The sequence below is a fragment of the Magnusiomyces paraingens genome (genome assembly GCF_902498895.1).
Source record: "Magnusiomyces paraingens strain CBS 517.90 genome assembly, contig: contig5, whole genome shotgun sequence".
Classification (NCBI taxonomy): domain Eukaryota; kingdom Fungi; phylum Ascomycota; class Dipodascomycetes; order Dipodascales; family Dipodascaceae; genus Magnusiomyces; species Magnusiomyces paraingens.
Window position 1 is genome coordinate 690,860 of NW_022474071.1, and position 14,141 is coordinate 705,000.

Below are 14,141 nucleotides of genomic sequence, written 5' to 3' on the forward strand. Positions count from 1 at the left end.
AGACAAAACAAACAAAGAAAGAAAGAAGAAAGAAGAAGAAAAAAAAAAAACTCAATTCAAATATTCCATGGGAGTTTTTTTTTAGGAGATTAAAAGGAGAACATTGAATGAAACCTATAATAAATGTTTTAATGTTTTATGTAATGAATGACTAGAAAGATAATTAGAGAATTAGAGAACTTGTCATGGTGATGAGCAAAAAGTATAAAATGGACTATTGTCCTAGCAAAAAAAGAATAAAAAAAATAATTATGATAGACTGTGAGGTTATTTTAGATGAAATAATATAAGAAGAGTGATTTTTTTATAAATCTAATACTAGAGGTTTTTTTTTTCATTTTAATTAAAGGTGATTCTTTTTTTTAATTAATTCAGCTCTTTCCTTTTCTATTTTTTTATTTTTATTTTTATTTTTATTTTTTTTTAGTTTTCTTCTTTCTCTCTATTTCGTCAAACGTAAAAGCCAAAATTTTTTTTTTTTGAAATTTTTTCATTCTAGAAACTTTAAAATAAATGTCTATATATATAATACTCATGAATAGTGAAAACTTGACGAAACATTTTGTTGATAAATATATAAATCACGCAAAAAAAAAAAAAAACACAACTTGCCGATCTTTGGTCAATCTCCGGTAATTTTGTTTTCATCTTCCCTTGCTTTATTTTTTTCTTTCTTCTTCTCTTCCACTTCTTACAAAAATCATTTAAAGGGTGGAGATATACGGATAAACTTAGAGAAGGTTAAGAATAAGCCATCACCATACCACCAATGTTTTTTTTTATTTTTTTATTTTAGTTTTCCCTCAAGAATGAAGAGATTTTTAATGGTCAAAAATAAAATTGTAAGAATGTAGATTGAAAAACAAAACACAAAACACAAAAACTGGATTCCGTTTATACTTTTCATTCGGGCAGAAAAAAAAAGAAGAAAGTTTTTGTTTTTGTAACTGGGGCAACATGAATTGTTTTTGTTTTTCATATATATAGAACAGAACTAAAAAGGGGACCAGCAATCAAAACATACTTCAACATTTAAAGAAGATCTTTATATATATATATATATATAGAATTTAAAGTGATATTTTAGTTTTGAGAAAATCATCAATGTAATATATATTTATATTATTGTGAAAATGATTTACTTTTTTTTTTTTGCATTAATGAAAAAATCTCTTTATAGTGATTTTATTTCACATTATTATGATAATAAATTATCTAAAACTTCTTTTCGGGTCGGGTAGTTTAAACCAGCTTGTTTATTATTATTATTATTATTATTTGTATATATATATGTTGTGAAAAAAAAAAAAAAACTCCAACTACGTACCATTTATAAATGTAATGACATAATCCATTGTTTATTATGTTACAACTTATATTACAATAATTTAAGGTGCTTGTCTATTTTCTAATTTTTATTTTATTTTATTTTTTTTAAAAAGGGAAGAAATTTAAAAAAAAAAAGGGCTTTCACCCTCTAAGATAATAGGCGGCTTTGTGTTTTTCCCTCCATTTTTTTTTTTTTTTTTTTCACTACCACCGCCACCACCATCATCACGTTTAAAATTATCACCACTTTTTTAATATATATATATATATATATATATTTATCAACAATCTACAGCCAATATATATATATATATTTTATAAATCTATTAGTGGTTATTTTTTAAAAAAAAGATCTCTTTATCTTACAGTCTTAACTTACTATTGCTAAATGCTTTTTTAGAGTGCTTTATTTCCCGCTCTTCTTTTTTTTTTTTCATTATTTTGATTCTAATACTTTAACCACAACCACAACCACCACTTTAAACATTGTTAAACAAATAAAATTCAGATAGAAAACGAATCTTCTATTCATTCATATACACTTTATATTTTCTTGTTGTTGACTCCCAGTATAATCACTTACCTCAGCCTGGCTTTACGAAATGTCTGAAGGTTTTGTCATTGCTTCTGAGTCTCAGCGTAAACTTTCTCGTCCTCCAGTTTTGAATGATTCAAGCAATACTACCGCTGCTGCTACCCCCATCATCGATATAAAGGATCACCAGATATCTTCAAGTCAAATAAAAAAGTTGTCTGTTTTGAATCCACCTCCATCTTCTCTTAGAACTTTGGCCCCCATTGTTGGTGACAACAACAACAACAACAACAACTGCCGCTCTTCATCTTCCTCCAATCCCCGAAGCAGTAGTAGCAGCAGTAGTTCTACTCGCAGCTCTAGCAGCGCATCTTCCCAATCTTCGGCATCTGCCACATCTTCCAGTAATACCACAAACACGTCAGCTCCGTCTCCTCCCAGCGCTGTTTCTTCTTCATCTTCACCAGTGACAAATAATTCTACTTCCTCTCGTTCAAGACAAGACGAACCTCAAGCACTTGCATCATCGTTTATAAAAAGAGGTCCTCAGCATCAGCATCAGCATCAGCAGCAGCAGCAACCATATTCCAATTTGTATCCACAAACTACTTCACTGTTATCTGAAAAGGACCAAGAGGAACTTATAAATCAGCATTTGTTTCTTGTTGATCAAAATAATAATAATAATAATAATATCGTTGGTGGTGGTATTAGTAGTAGTAACCCTTTAACAACAACTGTCAACGTTAGCCGCAACAGCCCTGCCTACATTCCAGTCCTCAGTGTTACGAAACCTCTCTCCTCCTCTTCTTCCTCCTCCTCTTCAAGCCAAGCAACAACAACAACAACAAAACGGTCTCCTTTATTACAACATCAACAACAACAATTACAGCTTCAGCAGCAGCAGCAGCACCACCACCACCACCACCATCACAACCAAATCCATAACACACAACTACAACAACAACAACAACAAACTGTCTCTTATTCTTCTTCTTCTTCTTCAAATTCGTCGCTGTCTTCAACCTCATCTTACAAAGTTTCAATCAACCCTTTAGAGACCCCAGCTGCTCTTGGTATTAAACAACAACAACAACATTCTTTTTCGTCTTTGACAGACACCACCTTCAGACGTACTTCTGTGCAGCAGCAGCAGAAGCAACAGCAGCAGCCTTCTAACGTTCTATCTCAGGATTATAATCCTGCTAGCTTATCCACAATAACAACATCAACTACTACCAACACACCAGCTGCCATCTCCAAAGTTAATAGTACCCGGTCTTCCGTTTCCCATTCAATTAGTAGAAACCCTTCAACCAGCGACGACGAAATTACTAACCGCTTTACAAACTCGTCGTTCCGTTCCATGTCCTCGGTCGCAACTTCCTTTGACTATGTCCCGGACTTGCTAGCCGAAGTCAGTTCTTCTTCTTCCTCTTCTTCTCCCCAAGCAGCAGCAGCAGCCGCAGCAGCAGCCGCAACAGCAGCTTCTGGTTCAAATAAGAATTCTGCTAGTGCTGGCGCCGGCTCTTTTACCAACGGTAGTACTACCCCCCCCTACCTTGGTAATAAACCTGAAAACTCACAACAACAACAACAATCAAACAGCACACCATACCTCACACAGCCCTTACACCCAGCGCCGCCGCCGCCGCCGCCTTCACAATCACGATCACAATCACAATCACAGCCACAAGCTTCAACTCAAACTTACGTTGAGGTTTACTCGGAGAAACACCTCTATGAGGTCTTTGACGATACAAAAACTGGCCCCACTCTAACTGCACCAATAATTATCCCGTCAAACGGAGCTATTATTTCTCCCTCACCTCATCCTCCTATCTCCTCTTTATCCTCATCATCTTCCCCATCTGCAGCCTTGGTTTCACCAGGAAATTCAAACTCAACAACAACCGCAGGCTCTTCTTCAAACAATGACTCTTTTTCATTCTCTCCCTCTACTCCAGAATCCCCCATTTCATCCGCTATCCATGAAGATTCCCACGCATTATCTTCATCTTCATCTTCGTCATTTTCTCAAAACCAACAACAACAACAACATTCTGCAGCAGCAGTAACAGCTGCAACAACAATATCAACAACATCCCCCTCCTTTCCCCCTTTTTCTCAAAATGATGTCACAGCTTCAAACTCTGCAACAACCGCTACTTATAGCTTTCCAGTCCAGCAAAGTCCTCTGGACAATCCTTCTATTGGTCCTAACACTGCAATTGCTACCACTGCAGAAACAAACTTCCCCCTACCAGATGAACCCGGCCACGTTCTAAAAAACCGCAAGTCATGCGCTTCTCTTGTCTCAAACTCTTCAAATTCCATCTCTCTCAACCACAAGGCTTCCACCTCATCCTTTTCAAAAAGCTTCAGCAGGCCTCGCTCAAAACCACCAAGTCTTCACAATGAGCCTATCCACTCTTCTGCTAACCCAAATGAACTTCTCGGTATGGCCATTGACCACCCCCCAAATAATTCAAGCTTCATTTCACAGGACCTTGGCTATACAACTGCAAACGAGTCTAATCTTTCGTTCCATACAGCACCTTTCCCTAATTCTGCTGCTAACCTACCTGCTACCATAGCTACATCTCAACCATCACATCCAGCCCCTCCACCCCCGCAACCACAAAATGCCCCTCCATCAATTCCTCGACAGCAATACCTCCCTACGGCACACTCTCCATTAACTTACTCTTCCGAGTCAAGACCAGATGATGCTGAAAGAGATCCAGCTAAACAAGTTTCTTCTCCCGTGATTAGACGGAATACTCCTGTCATTGCTCCGCAATCTTCGAGCTCTCGTACATCCACAAATACTGACTTACCGGACGTCCGCGCTACTGGTTCCCAGCGTACAAATTCTATGACGTTTATGCGTCGACGGAGTCTACAACCTCAGAGCATTGCGTCTGCATCTGCAGAAGAACGCACCGACTACTACCGCGAGCAGGTCAAGGCCATGCGGGAGCTTAAACGTCGGCGACAAGAATTCGAGGAGGACGACCGAGTGCTTGTGGGTAAAAAGGTGTCTGAGGGTCACCAAAACTACACAACTGCATATTACATGCTCACAGGCATCCGTGTTTCTGTCTCTCGCTGCAATGCCAAGGTGGATCGTGAACTGACTGAAAAGGACTTTAAAGCGCGGCAGAAATTAGCTTTTGACGTTGCTGGCAATGAGCTTATCCCCTCGTCCAAGTACGAGTTCAAATTTAAGGATTACTCGCCTTGGGTTTTCCGTCATTTGCGCGCACTGTTTAAGCTCGACCCGGCTGACTACCTCATGTCGCTTACTAGCAAGTACATTTTGTCGGAGCTTAGTTCTCCAGGCAAGTCTGGATCATTTTTTTACTTTTCACGCGATTTCCGCTTCATCATTAAGACAATCCACCATTCCGAACATCGAATGTTGCGCAAGATTCTTAAGGAGTACTACAACCATATTAAGAATAATCCAAACACTTTAATATCCCAGTTTTATGGGCTGCATAGAGTCAAGCTACCATGGGGTAAAAAAGTCCACTTTATTGTCATGAACAATTTGTTCCCACCATATTATGATATGTGCCGCACATATGATTTGAAGGGTTCGTCCTTAGGCCGTGAGCATGTTTTCAAACCTGGTGAGGATCCTAATCATTCGACTGCAGTTAAGAAGGATCTCAACTGGAAGAGCAATAACGAGCACTTGATTCTAGGGCCCCAGAAAACGCGTTTATTTTTAGAACAATTGGAACGCGACGTGGAGCTTCTTAAGCGTCTAAACATTATGGACTATTCTTTGCTCATTGGTATCCATGACCTCAACAAAACAGCGCCCATGCGCCAAAGCGTTTACGTTGTGGAGCCTGCCCATGGTGAGAATCCCAAGCCAGGCGAGTTGCGCAAAGCTGTCACAATGGCGAGTCCAACGGCCATGAATGCCCTTGACATTGAGGATTTCCGATATGGAAATCGCAACTTAGTTTTCTATGCTGATCAAGGCGGATTCCAGTCGACTGACGACAATAACCAGCCTCTTTCGGAGATTTACTTTTTAGGCGTGATTGACTGCTTGACCCCGTATACATTTGTGAAGCGAGTGGAGACGTTTGTTAAGGGGCTTTCTCACGAACGCATCACCATTTCTGCAATTCCAGCGGTGGAGTACGGCTCGCGGTTCTACAACTTTATGAAATCGACGATCCAAGAACGCAAGCCAGACCCAGCGGTACCTAAAGTCACGGTCAATAATACAACGGCTCAAACAGATCAAAATGACGTGAACTCAGCAGCAGGAACTGTGCCGGCGACTCTTCGTCATGCAAGCCAGGCTAATGTTGAAGTGCCACGGCCAGAGATTCCACACCGCGAGACGTTATCGTACAGAACAGCAGGGACTCCTGAGTCGGAACCTTTGATGACTGGCGAGCGGTATTAAAAAAAAATAAAAGAATAAAAAAAAAGAAACAAAAAACTTGGTATAAATTATAACCAACGTACGACAAGAAAAAAAAATACTTTACCGCTGATTGTCTTATAAACATCACTATTCCTTCTCGATAGACTTTTTTTTTTTGTTCTGCCTTTATGTTTTTACTGTTGGGTTACAATCATCAGTAGCATATATGGTCATCATATGCATTTTTTTCTCTCCACCTTAAACTTGTTTTTATTATTCTTCATTTTTTTTTTCTTTTATAGTATGTATTTTTTTTTTCTTTTTAATTCGTTTTTTCTATATTTTTTCTGTGAAAAAAATATATATATAAAAATATCCCTATTTAATAATTATATCTTGTATTTTCTTTGTGGCTTTTTTGTGTATATATAATAATAAAACTGTATATTTCACAAGGTTGACTTGTAATTTTTTTTATTTTTTTTATTTTTATTTTATTTCCTTTTTTCCTCCTAACCACCAAACTCAACTTTTTCAACCACTCACAAAATGTCTATCCGCGACCAACTTTTCCGCTCTCCTACCCGCCTTGTTTCTGCAGCTCAACTTGTTCCACTCGCCAAAGCTATTTCAGGTTCTTCCCGCCTTGTTTTCCTTGATGCTTCTTGGTACCTTCCAAATGTCCCACGTAGCGGCGAGTCTGACTTTTTGACATCCCGTATCAAGCTCCCCAAAGAGGCCGTGGAGGCCGGGGCTTTTGCTGTGACACGGTTTGCAGACATTGATGCAATCAAAGATAAAACATCACCGTACCCGCATATGCTGCCAACCGCTGCAGTGTTTAATCAAGAAATTGGTGAGTGAAGGAACCTTGATTGAATGTTTTTTTTTTTTTTTTTTTTTTTTTTAAACAAAACTAACCATCTTATATTAAAGCTCCACTGGGCATTACTCGCAACGTGAGTTCCTTTACAAGTCATACTAAAATCAATTGACCAATTGGCAAAAAAAAAAAAATCTATATATAAATACTAAACACAAATATTGCTATCTCATTTAGGACACGGTTGTGGTTTACGACGTTGTGGGTAACTTCTCTGCCCCACGAATGGCCTGGATGCTCGAACTGTTTAACCACCCAAGCACTTTTCTTCTCGATACTTTCCCCGAGTACACAGCCCAGTACGGGACTGATGCCATTGACACTACTTCTTACCCAAGTCTTGCTGCTGCATACTCTGCATCATCATCATCATCATCATCATCATCATCATCATCATCATCATCATCTTCTTCTTCTTCTTCTTCAGCTACTACTGCTACCACTTTTGAGTCTTTGAGTCTTGATGCACGTCGCGTACTGTCGTTTGAAGAACTCCGTGACATTGTGACCAACCCCGCCAAGCTCGCCAATCACATTATCTTGGATGCCAGACCCACTGGCCGGTTTACAGGGGCTTCCCCTGAACCACGCGAGGGCCTATCGTCCGGCCATGTTCCAGGTGCCCAATCTGTACCATTTTCTGAGGTAGTGGATGCAGACCACGGTAACCGGTTTAAGGACCGGGACGCCTTGCGTACGGTGTTTGCTGCACGCGGTGTTACACCGGAAATCACAAAAGAGGGCAAACGAGGTACCAGAAAACAACTGGTGGTCATGTGCGGAACTGGAGTTACAGCTTGTGCACTCGAACGAGCACTTCGTATTGCGGAATTGGTTCCAGAAGATGCTCCAGTGCGAGTTTACGATGGTTCTTGGACGTGAGTATTAAAGAACAAAAATTTTTTTTTTTTCAACTTGTTTGCTAACATTCAATGTTTAGGGAATGGGCCCAGAGAGCACCTGAGTCGCTTATTGTCAAGGACCCCATTAGCTCCCATGTTTAGGGACCAAAAAAAAAAAAAGATTCAACATTATCAATCTTGTTGTTTTTCTTCTATACTCATAATATAATCCCATTCGGGCTTTGTGACAGGAACCACACTTAGGCGTGATCTTTTGACCAACGCAAAGTTTTGCAATTGCTTTACCTGTTCTTGGTTAACCAACCGTTTAATTTCATGCAGCGGGATAACATGTTTCATTTTGCGTACAAACCGGACACGGGCCATGAACCATTTTGGTGTTTCTTTTTGGGATTTTGGATCGTAGTACGGATGTGTTTTATCAAACGCCGTGTAATCCACCACAGGTTCATCGTTCACAATCTCCATCACACCTGCAATTCCAGGCCCCAAATCTGGGCGGGTTTTAGGGGCATTTGAATGATAGAATAATGCTAAATCACCGTTCCGCATTGCCATCATGTTATTTTTGGCTTCGTGGTTACGGACCCCATCCCAATCTGATTCTAAGCAAGACGCAAGATCATCAATGCTAAACTTGACATCGTGTCCATTTACTAGACGCGTTGCTGGTTCTGCTTTCATGAGCCAATACTTGCGTGTCTGGGGGTTTTCTGGGGTGGTATTTGATTGTATATCATTTTTAGTATTTTCTTGTTTTTTGCTCGTTCGTTTACGTTTTTGGGTATCTACAGTAATAGTAGTAGTAGTAGTATTTGACTGATTATGAAAAGAATCAGGGGATAGTGACCGTTTACGGGTCTTAACAATAGCGTTGGAGGACTCTGATAAAGACTGGGGAGGCTCATTTGGATCTGGAACGTTTTTAGACCGGAGCGTTTGTTTCCTGGTCACGGCCATTTGTAATTGAGAACAGGATCAAGTCTGGATGGGTGGTATGGAGGACTAAATTTAGGCCTTTTTTTTTTTAAGAAATTTCAAATCATCATCAATCAAAAATAAACAATAAAAATAAACAAAAAAAAAAAAACGGAACCCGAGCAATGACCGAATAAAAGATTACTAATTATGACTAAACACAACATAATTAATAATTATTTGTTTAAAATTTTCTTAATTCCAGTTTTAGAAACCAAAGCGGTTATTTTTTTATTTTTTTTTTCGCAATACCACCACCACCACAGAAAGGTTTTTTTTTTTTCCCTCTCTTTTCACTTTGCTCATTATCATCAACCTAAAAAAAAAAACGAAAAAAAAACAAAACCCTCATTATCCATCCATTCATTTAAGGAAGGACCACCTCATTTTTTTTAGTATAAATATCTCTTAACTAAATCTCAAATGAATCAATTGCTGAGATCTCTGGGACAGACTTCGCGCATGGTTGCTGCCAGATCATCGGCAACTGCTCGTTTGTCTGTCACCGCCGCTCGCCCAGCAACAATGACCGCAGCAGTCCGCTTTTATTCCAAGGACTCTAAGGATTCTCTTCTTTCCGACGATATTCTGGCCAAAGCCGGCATTGATTCTTCCAGCAAGGCCGAATCCAGCAATAGTACCAGCAACACCAGCAGTCAAACAAAGGACCCTGAATCCGACTCTTCACCCCACACATCTGAGGAACAACGACAGCACTGGAAGGATACTGCCAAGCGAGCATCAAACAAGACTACAACTGACTTGAAGCGTGAAAAACATTCCAACTACTTTTACCTGGCATCTCTGGGAGCTCTTGTGGGTGGCAGTATATACCTTACTCGTGACTGGGACGATGCCGAAGAGGAGCTGAAACACAAGGACGTTCCTAACGGATACTCTGCAGACCTGTGCTGGGCTCGTTTCAAGACCCGTTTGGGTGGTGTTTTTGGGTTCTTCAACGAACCTGTGTTTGATAAGCTTCTTCCGGACCCCCTCCCAGCTCCATACACCCCTCCCTTGACTCTTGTTTTAGGTTTGGATGATGTTCTTGTCCACTCTGAATGGTCACGCCAGTACGGCTGGAGAACAGCCAAACGTCCTGGTCTCGACTACTTTTTGGGATACCTTAGCCAATACTATGAGATTGTTCTTTTCTCATCCAACTACATGATTAATTCCGAAAAGGTTGTAGAAGGCATTGATAAGTACAAGGCTTACATCACCTACAGACTGTACCGTGAGGGAACTACCTACCGCAATGGCAAAATCATTAAGGATCTTTCTCTCTTGAACCGTGATTTGGGAAAGGTGATTATGATTGACTGTCGTGAGGACTCGTATGCTCTGCAGCCAGAGAATGCTATTCCTCTCAAGCCTTGGGAGGGCAATGCTGATGACAAGGAACTTATCAAGCTGATTCCATTTTTGGAGTGGCTTGCCACGCAACCCATCAAGGACGTGCGCCCGATCCTCAAGTCGTTTGAAGACAAGTATATTCCTGACGAGTACCAGCGTCGTGAATCCATTGTGCGCAAGAAGTTTGAGGATGAGTGGTATGCTGAGCAAGCGAAGCGTCAAAAGAACGATTGGGCTTCTGCATTTTTGGGTATTAAGCCTCCTACTCAGGCCGCACCCATGATGCCTCAGGATTACATTCGCCAGGAGGCCCAGAAGAGATATGAATTCATCCAAAATGAATTGGCTGAGAAGGGTGAAAAGATGTTGGCTGATGAAAAAGCTTATGAGCAGAAGATGTTGAGCGAGCAGCGATTTACACTCAACAAGCTTGTGACTGAGGGTTTGCCCAAGCCTGAGGAGATCCAAGCTGCCGCTCTTGCAGCTGAGCAGAAGATTAAGGAGGAACAGAAGCAGCAGGGACAGAAGTAGAGGATGAGAAAAGTCCAAGTTTTTTTTTTTAAAAAAAAAAGTTGTTATTATATAGTTATATATATAAAAAAATGTACATATGATGTTTTGTGTTTATTTAAGAGTAAGGAATATTATGTTTGTGGGGAGGGTTGTTTAACATTTATTTATTTATTTTTTATTTTATTTTAATTTTTTTTTTGGTGATGGACAGTTTAATTTTTTTTTTCTCCCTCATTCTTGTTTATACATATATATATACTCCTTACATTCCTATTGCCAGCTCATTACAACAAGCAGCCAGCAAAAAACAGATCAACAGAAAGACAAAAAAAAAATAATTTTTTTTAATAAAAAGACGACGAAAAAAGATAAGAGATGGTGGTGATTGCACGTAAGAATCCCCTTGACTCGATGGTGGCGTCGTTGAAGGTTATTCCTCCTGCGCTGACGGGTGGGCTTTTGATATTCATGACAATTTTGTTTTTTGTGGGAGTATTTGTTCCTGGGTTTAACGATTCATTAAAGCTTCAACGAAGTACTTTTGCTAACTTTGAGCGTAAGTTAAAAAGAATCTTTTGTTATTTGATATCAAAGCTAATTCATTTATAATTTTTTTTTGTTGTTGTTCTTCTTTGATCTTAGTCAACAGACTTACCTTCTACCCAATGCTCCACCTGTCTCTGCTACATCTTGTAATGAACGGGTGGATGCTGTTGCCACTACTCTCTGCATTTGAACTTCAAAATGGTACAGTACGGACTGGCATTGTTCTTAATGCTCTTGGAACTGTAACTGGTGTTGCATATGTTCTTTTAAGCTTTGTATTTTTCCCCAATAGCTCTGTACTGGGCTCTTCAGCTTGGGTCTTTTCTTTCCTCGCTTACTTTTCATATCAGGAATCAAAACATACACCCTACATGACGATTTCCCAACGGATCCGGATCCCAACCATTGCTAAACCTGTTATGCTACTCATGATTACTGCAATTCTAGTTCCTGGATCTAGTATTATTGGCCACTTTCTTGGAGTAATTGCTGGCTGGCTGTGTATGTTTTTTTTTTTTTTTTTTTTTCTTTCTATCATGATTTTAAATTATGTGCGCTTTTTTTTTTTTACTAACATAGTTTTTTTTTTTTTTTTTTTTTTTAAGTGGCCTTGGGTAAACTTCGATTTATGACTGATCCTCCATCAAAGGTTGTTCTTTTCATTGAATCCAAACTTTCGCGTCTCATTTCTTTAATTCCTAGTCAGATCCAATATATTCGTGAATCAGAGGCCATTGAACTTCGTAAAAGTTCGACTCAGCCTGGTGGTGGTCTTCTCCCCCTGGCCAATTTATCTTCTGCAGCCTCTGGTGGGCCTACAGCTAATCTTCCATCTATGCCATTACCTCGTCTTAACCCGATCCGTTCGGGTGGATCTGAGCCGGTCCGAACAGGATCAATTTCGGTGGCTGATGCAGGAGGTTCTTTATCGTTACCACCTGTGACGGGGTCCAGTGGAATTTTGTCGCCAATTCCTGTTTCTGTGGTCCCATTAAGTGGTACGATTGAAGCGACTGCTGGTTCTTTTAAAGGAGAGGGTCATACTTTAGGAGATAATCAAGTTTAGAGAGAAGGAAGGAAGGAAGGAAGGAAAGAGAGACAGACATTGTATTATTAGTAATTTTTTTTTATTTAATTCCATTGGCATACATGTATATCTATATATATTTTTAGAGGTTTTATATATTTCTGGAGACCTAAATATTGTTGTTGAAGGTTTTGTTTTGATTTCTACAATAATGAGCCTCAGTATAGGATATACATAGTTATGATGAAATATACTTTTATAATGTAATATTTGACTAATCTTTTATTTTTTTATTTTTTTAAAGTACAAAAAATAGAAATAAAAAATAAAATAAAAATAAAAAATAAAAAATAAAAATAAACATTACTTTTTTAAAATAAATTTTTTTTTTTTTTTTTTCACTACCACCACCAAATTCGTTTGAAATTATTATTTTGCATAACAACAAGGCATTTTTAGTTTTTGAGGGGTCCTTAACATTTAAAGTATTTTAATAAAAAAAAATAAATTTTTTTAAATTATTATAATAATTAATTAATAATAATAATAATAATAAATTAATTATAATAATTATAATATTTAAGTTAAAAAGAAATTATCGATTATTTTATATTTTCTTTTTTTTTTTTTTTTTTTTTTTTCTCTCTCCTTTTTTAAAACTAATTTTTTTTTTTTTTTTTTTTTCACCACCACCATAAAAATATTAACCTTCTTTTTTTTTTTTTTTTTTTTTTTTTTTATTTTCTCCACCAAATAACACCAAAAAAAATAAAAAAATAAAAAAAAAAAAAAAAAAGAAAGAAACCTCGTTTTTATTTTTATTTTTTTATATTTTATTTTTTTTTATTTTTTTATTTTTTTTTATTTTTTTATTTTTTTATTTTTTTATTTTTTTATTTTTTTATTTTTTTATTTTTTAATTTTTAAACATAATATTGATATATATATATAGATAGATAGATAGATTTATATTAGATACTAAATCATCATCATCAACCAATTATCTATCTCACTTTAAATGGCCATCCAAACAAACTCCCAGCTTTGGACTATTTCATGAACTCTAACTTTTACTTCAACTCTCCTCAAGGATCTATCGCTCAGAGCGTCTCCTCTGGCCCTTCTTCTTCAACTTCTCCATTGTCTTCAATATCTGCTACTGCTTCTTCTGCCGCCACCGCGATTTCTTCTTCGTCTTCTTCGTCTTCTTCTCCAGGAGGCCAACAACAACAAAAACAACAACAACAACAACAACATCCAAACCAAAGCCCTTACGCTTCTTATCATCATCTTAATTCTCACCATAACCAACAACAACAACAACATCAACAACCATCTGCTTCCTCGGCACTTGAAACTTTAGGCTCGATTCAAGGAATTTCTACTGGACTTGGGGGAATTAGTAGTATTAATAATCTAATTAACAGTACTACCAGCAGCCCATCCACCGCGTCTTCATCCTCCTCAAGTATTTTTTCATCTGCAGCTGTATCTTCTTCTTCTTCATCTGCAGCTGCTCCATCTTCTGTGTCTTCTGCTTCGGGTTCTTCATCAACCAATCATCATCATCATCATCATCTACCCCATCAACTAGCTTCTCATTCTTCTCAACAATCGGGATATTATACTGACGCTCAACCACACACAGCCACTTCGTCCTCTTCGGTCATGTCTTCCACTACTACCAATAATAATCCTTTGACCTCTCCTACAAT

The 14,141-nt window shown here is 38.2% G+C and overlaps 6 protein-coding genes across 6 annotated transcripts in view; 5 read left to right on the plus strand and 1 right to left on the minus strand.

The window, feature by feature from the left end:
• Positions 1–1,931: 1,931 nt before the first annotated feature.
• On the plus strand, positions 1,932–6,299 carry SAPINGB_P005883 (uncharacterized protein; the record flags this gene model as incomplete). Its single annotated transcript, XM_032000597.1, has 1 exon — positions 1,932–6,299. The coding sequence occupies one exon, from the start codon at positions 1,932–1,934 to the stop codon at positions 6,297–6,299; it is 4,368 nt and encodes a 1,455-aa protein (XP_031856488.1).
• Positions 6,300–6,809: 510 nt separating this feature from the next.
• Positions 6,810–8,147, plus strand: SAPINGB_P005884 (uncharacterized protein; the record flags this gene model as incomplete). The annotated part of the gene is made up of 4 exons (XM_032000598.1): positions 6,810–7,116; positions 7,197–7,219; positions 7,321–8,021; positions 8,084–8,147. The coding sequence occupies 4 exons, from the start codon at positions 6,810–6,812 to the stop codon at positions 8,145–8,147; spliced, it is 1,095 nt and encodes a 364-aa protein (XP_031856489.1).
• A 30-nt stretch (positions 8,148–8,177) lies between these two features.
• SAPINGB_P005885 (uncharacterized protein) lies at positions 8,178–8,966 on the minus strand (the record flags this gene model as incomplete). Its single annotated transcript, XM_032000599.1, has 1 exon — positions 8,178–8,966. One exon carries the CDS (start codon positions 8,964–8,966, stop codon positions 8,178–8,180), a length of 789 nt encoding a protein of 262 aa, XP_031856490.1.
• Positions 8,967–9,407: 441 nt separating this feature from the next.
• SAPINGB_P005886 (uncharacterized protein) lies at positions 9,408–10,871 on the plus strand (the record flags this gene model as incomplete). The annotated part of the gene is made up of 1 exon (XM_032000600.1): positions 9,408–10,871. The coding sequence occupies one exon, from the start codon at positions 9,408–9,410 to the stop codon at positions 10,869–10,871; it is 1,464 nt and encodes a 487-aa protein (XP_031856491.1).
• Positions 10,872–11,228: 357 nt separating this feature from the next.
• Positions 11,229–12,465, plus strand: SAPINGB_P005887 (uncharacterized protein; the record flags this gene model as incomplete). Its single annotated transcript, XM_032000601.1, has 3 exons — positions 11,229–11,409; positions 11,496–11,900; positions 12,005–12,465. The coding sequence occupies 3 exons, from the start codon at positions 11,229–11,231 to the stop codon at positions 12,463–12,465; spliced, it is 1,047 nt and encodes a 348-aa protein (XP_031856492.1).
• Positions 12,466–13,482: 1,017 nt separating this feature from the next.
• Positions 13,483–14,141, plus strand: part of SAPINGB_P005888 (uncharacterized protein) — a gene marked incomplete at both ends in the record, with an annotated part of 2,649 nt that continues 1,990 nt past the window's right edge. Inside the window, one exon of the mRNA XM_032000602.1 lies at positions 13,483–14,141. This exon is cut by the window's right edge and continues 1,990 nt beyond it. Within this exon, the coding sequence (XP_031856493.1) occupies positions 13,483–14,141 (659 nt within the window).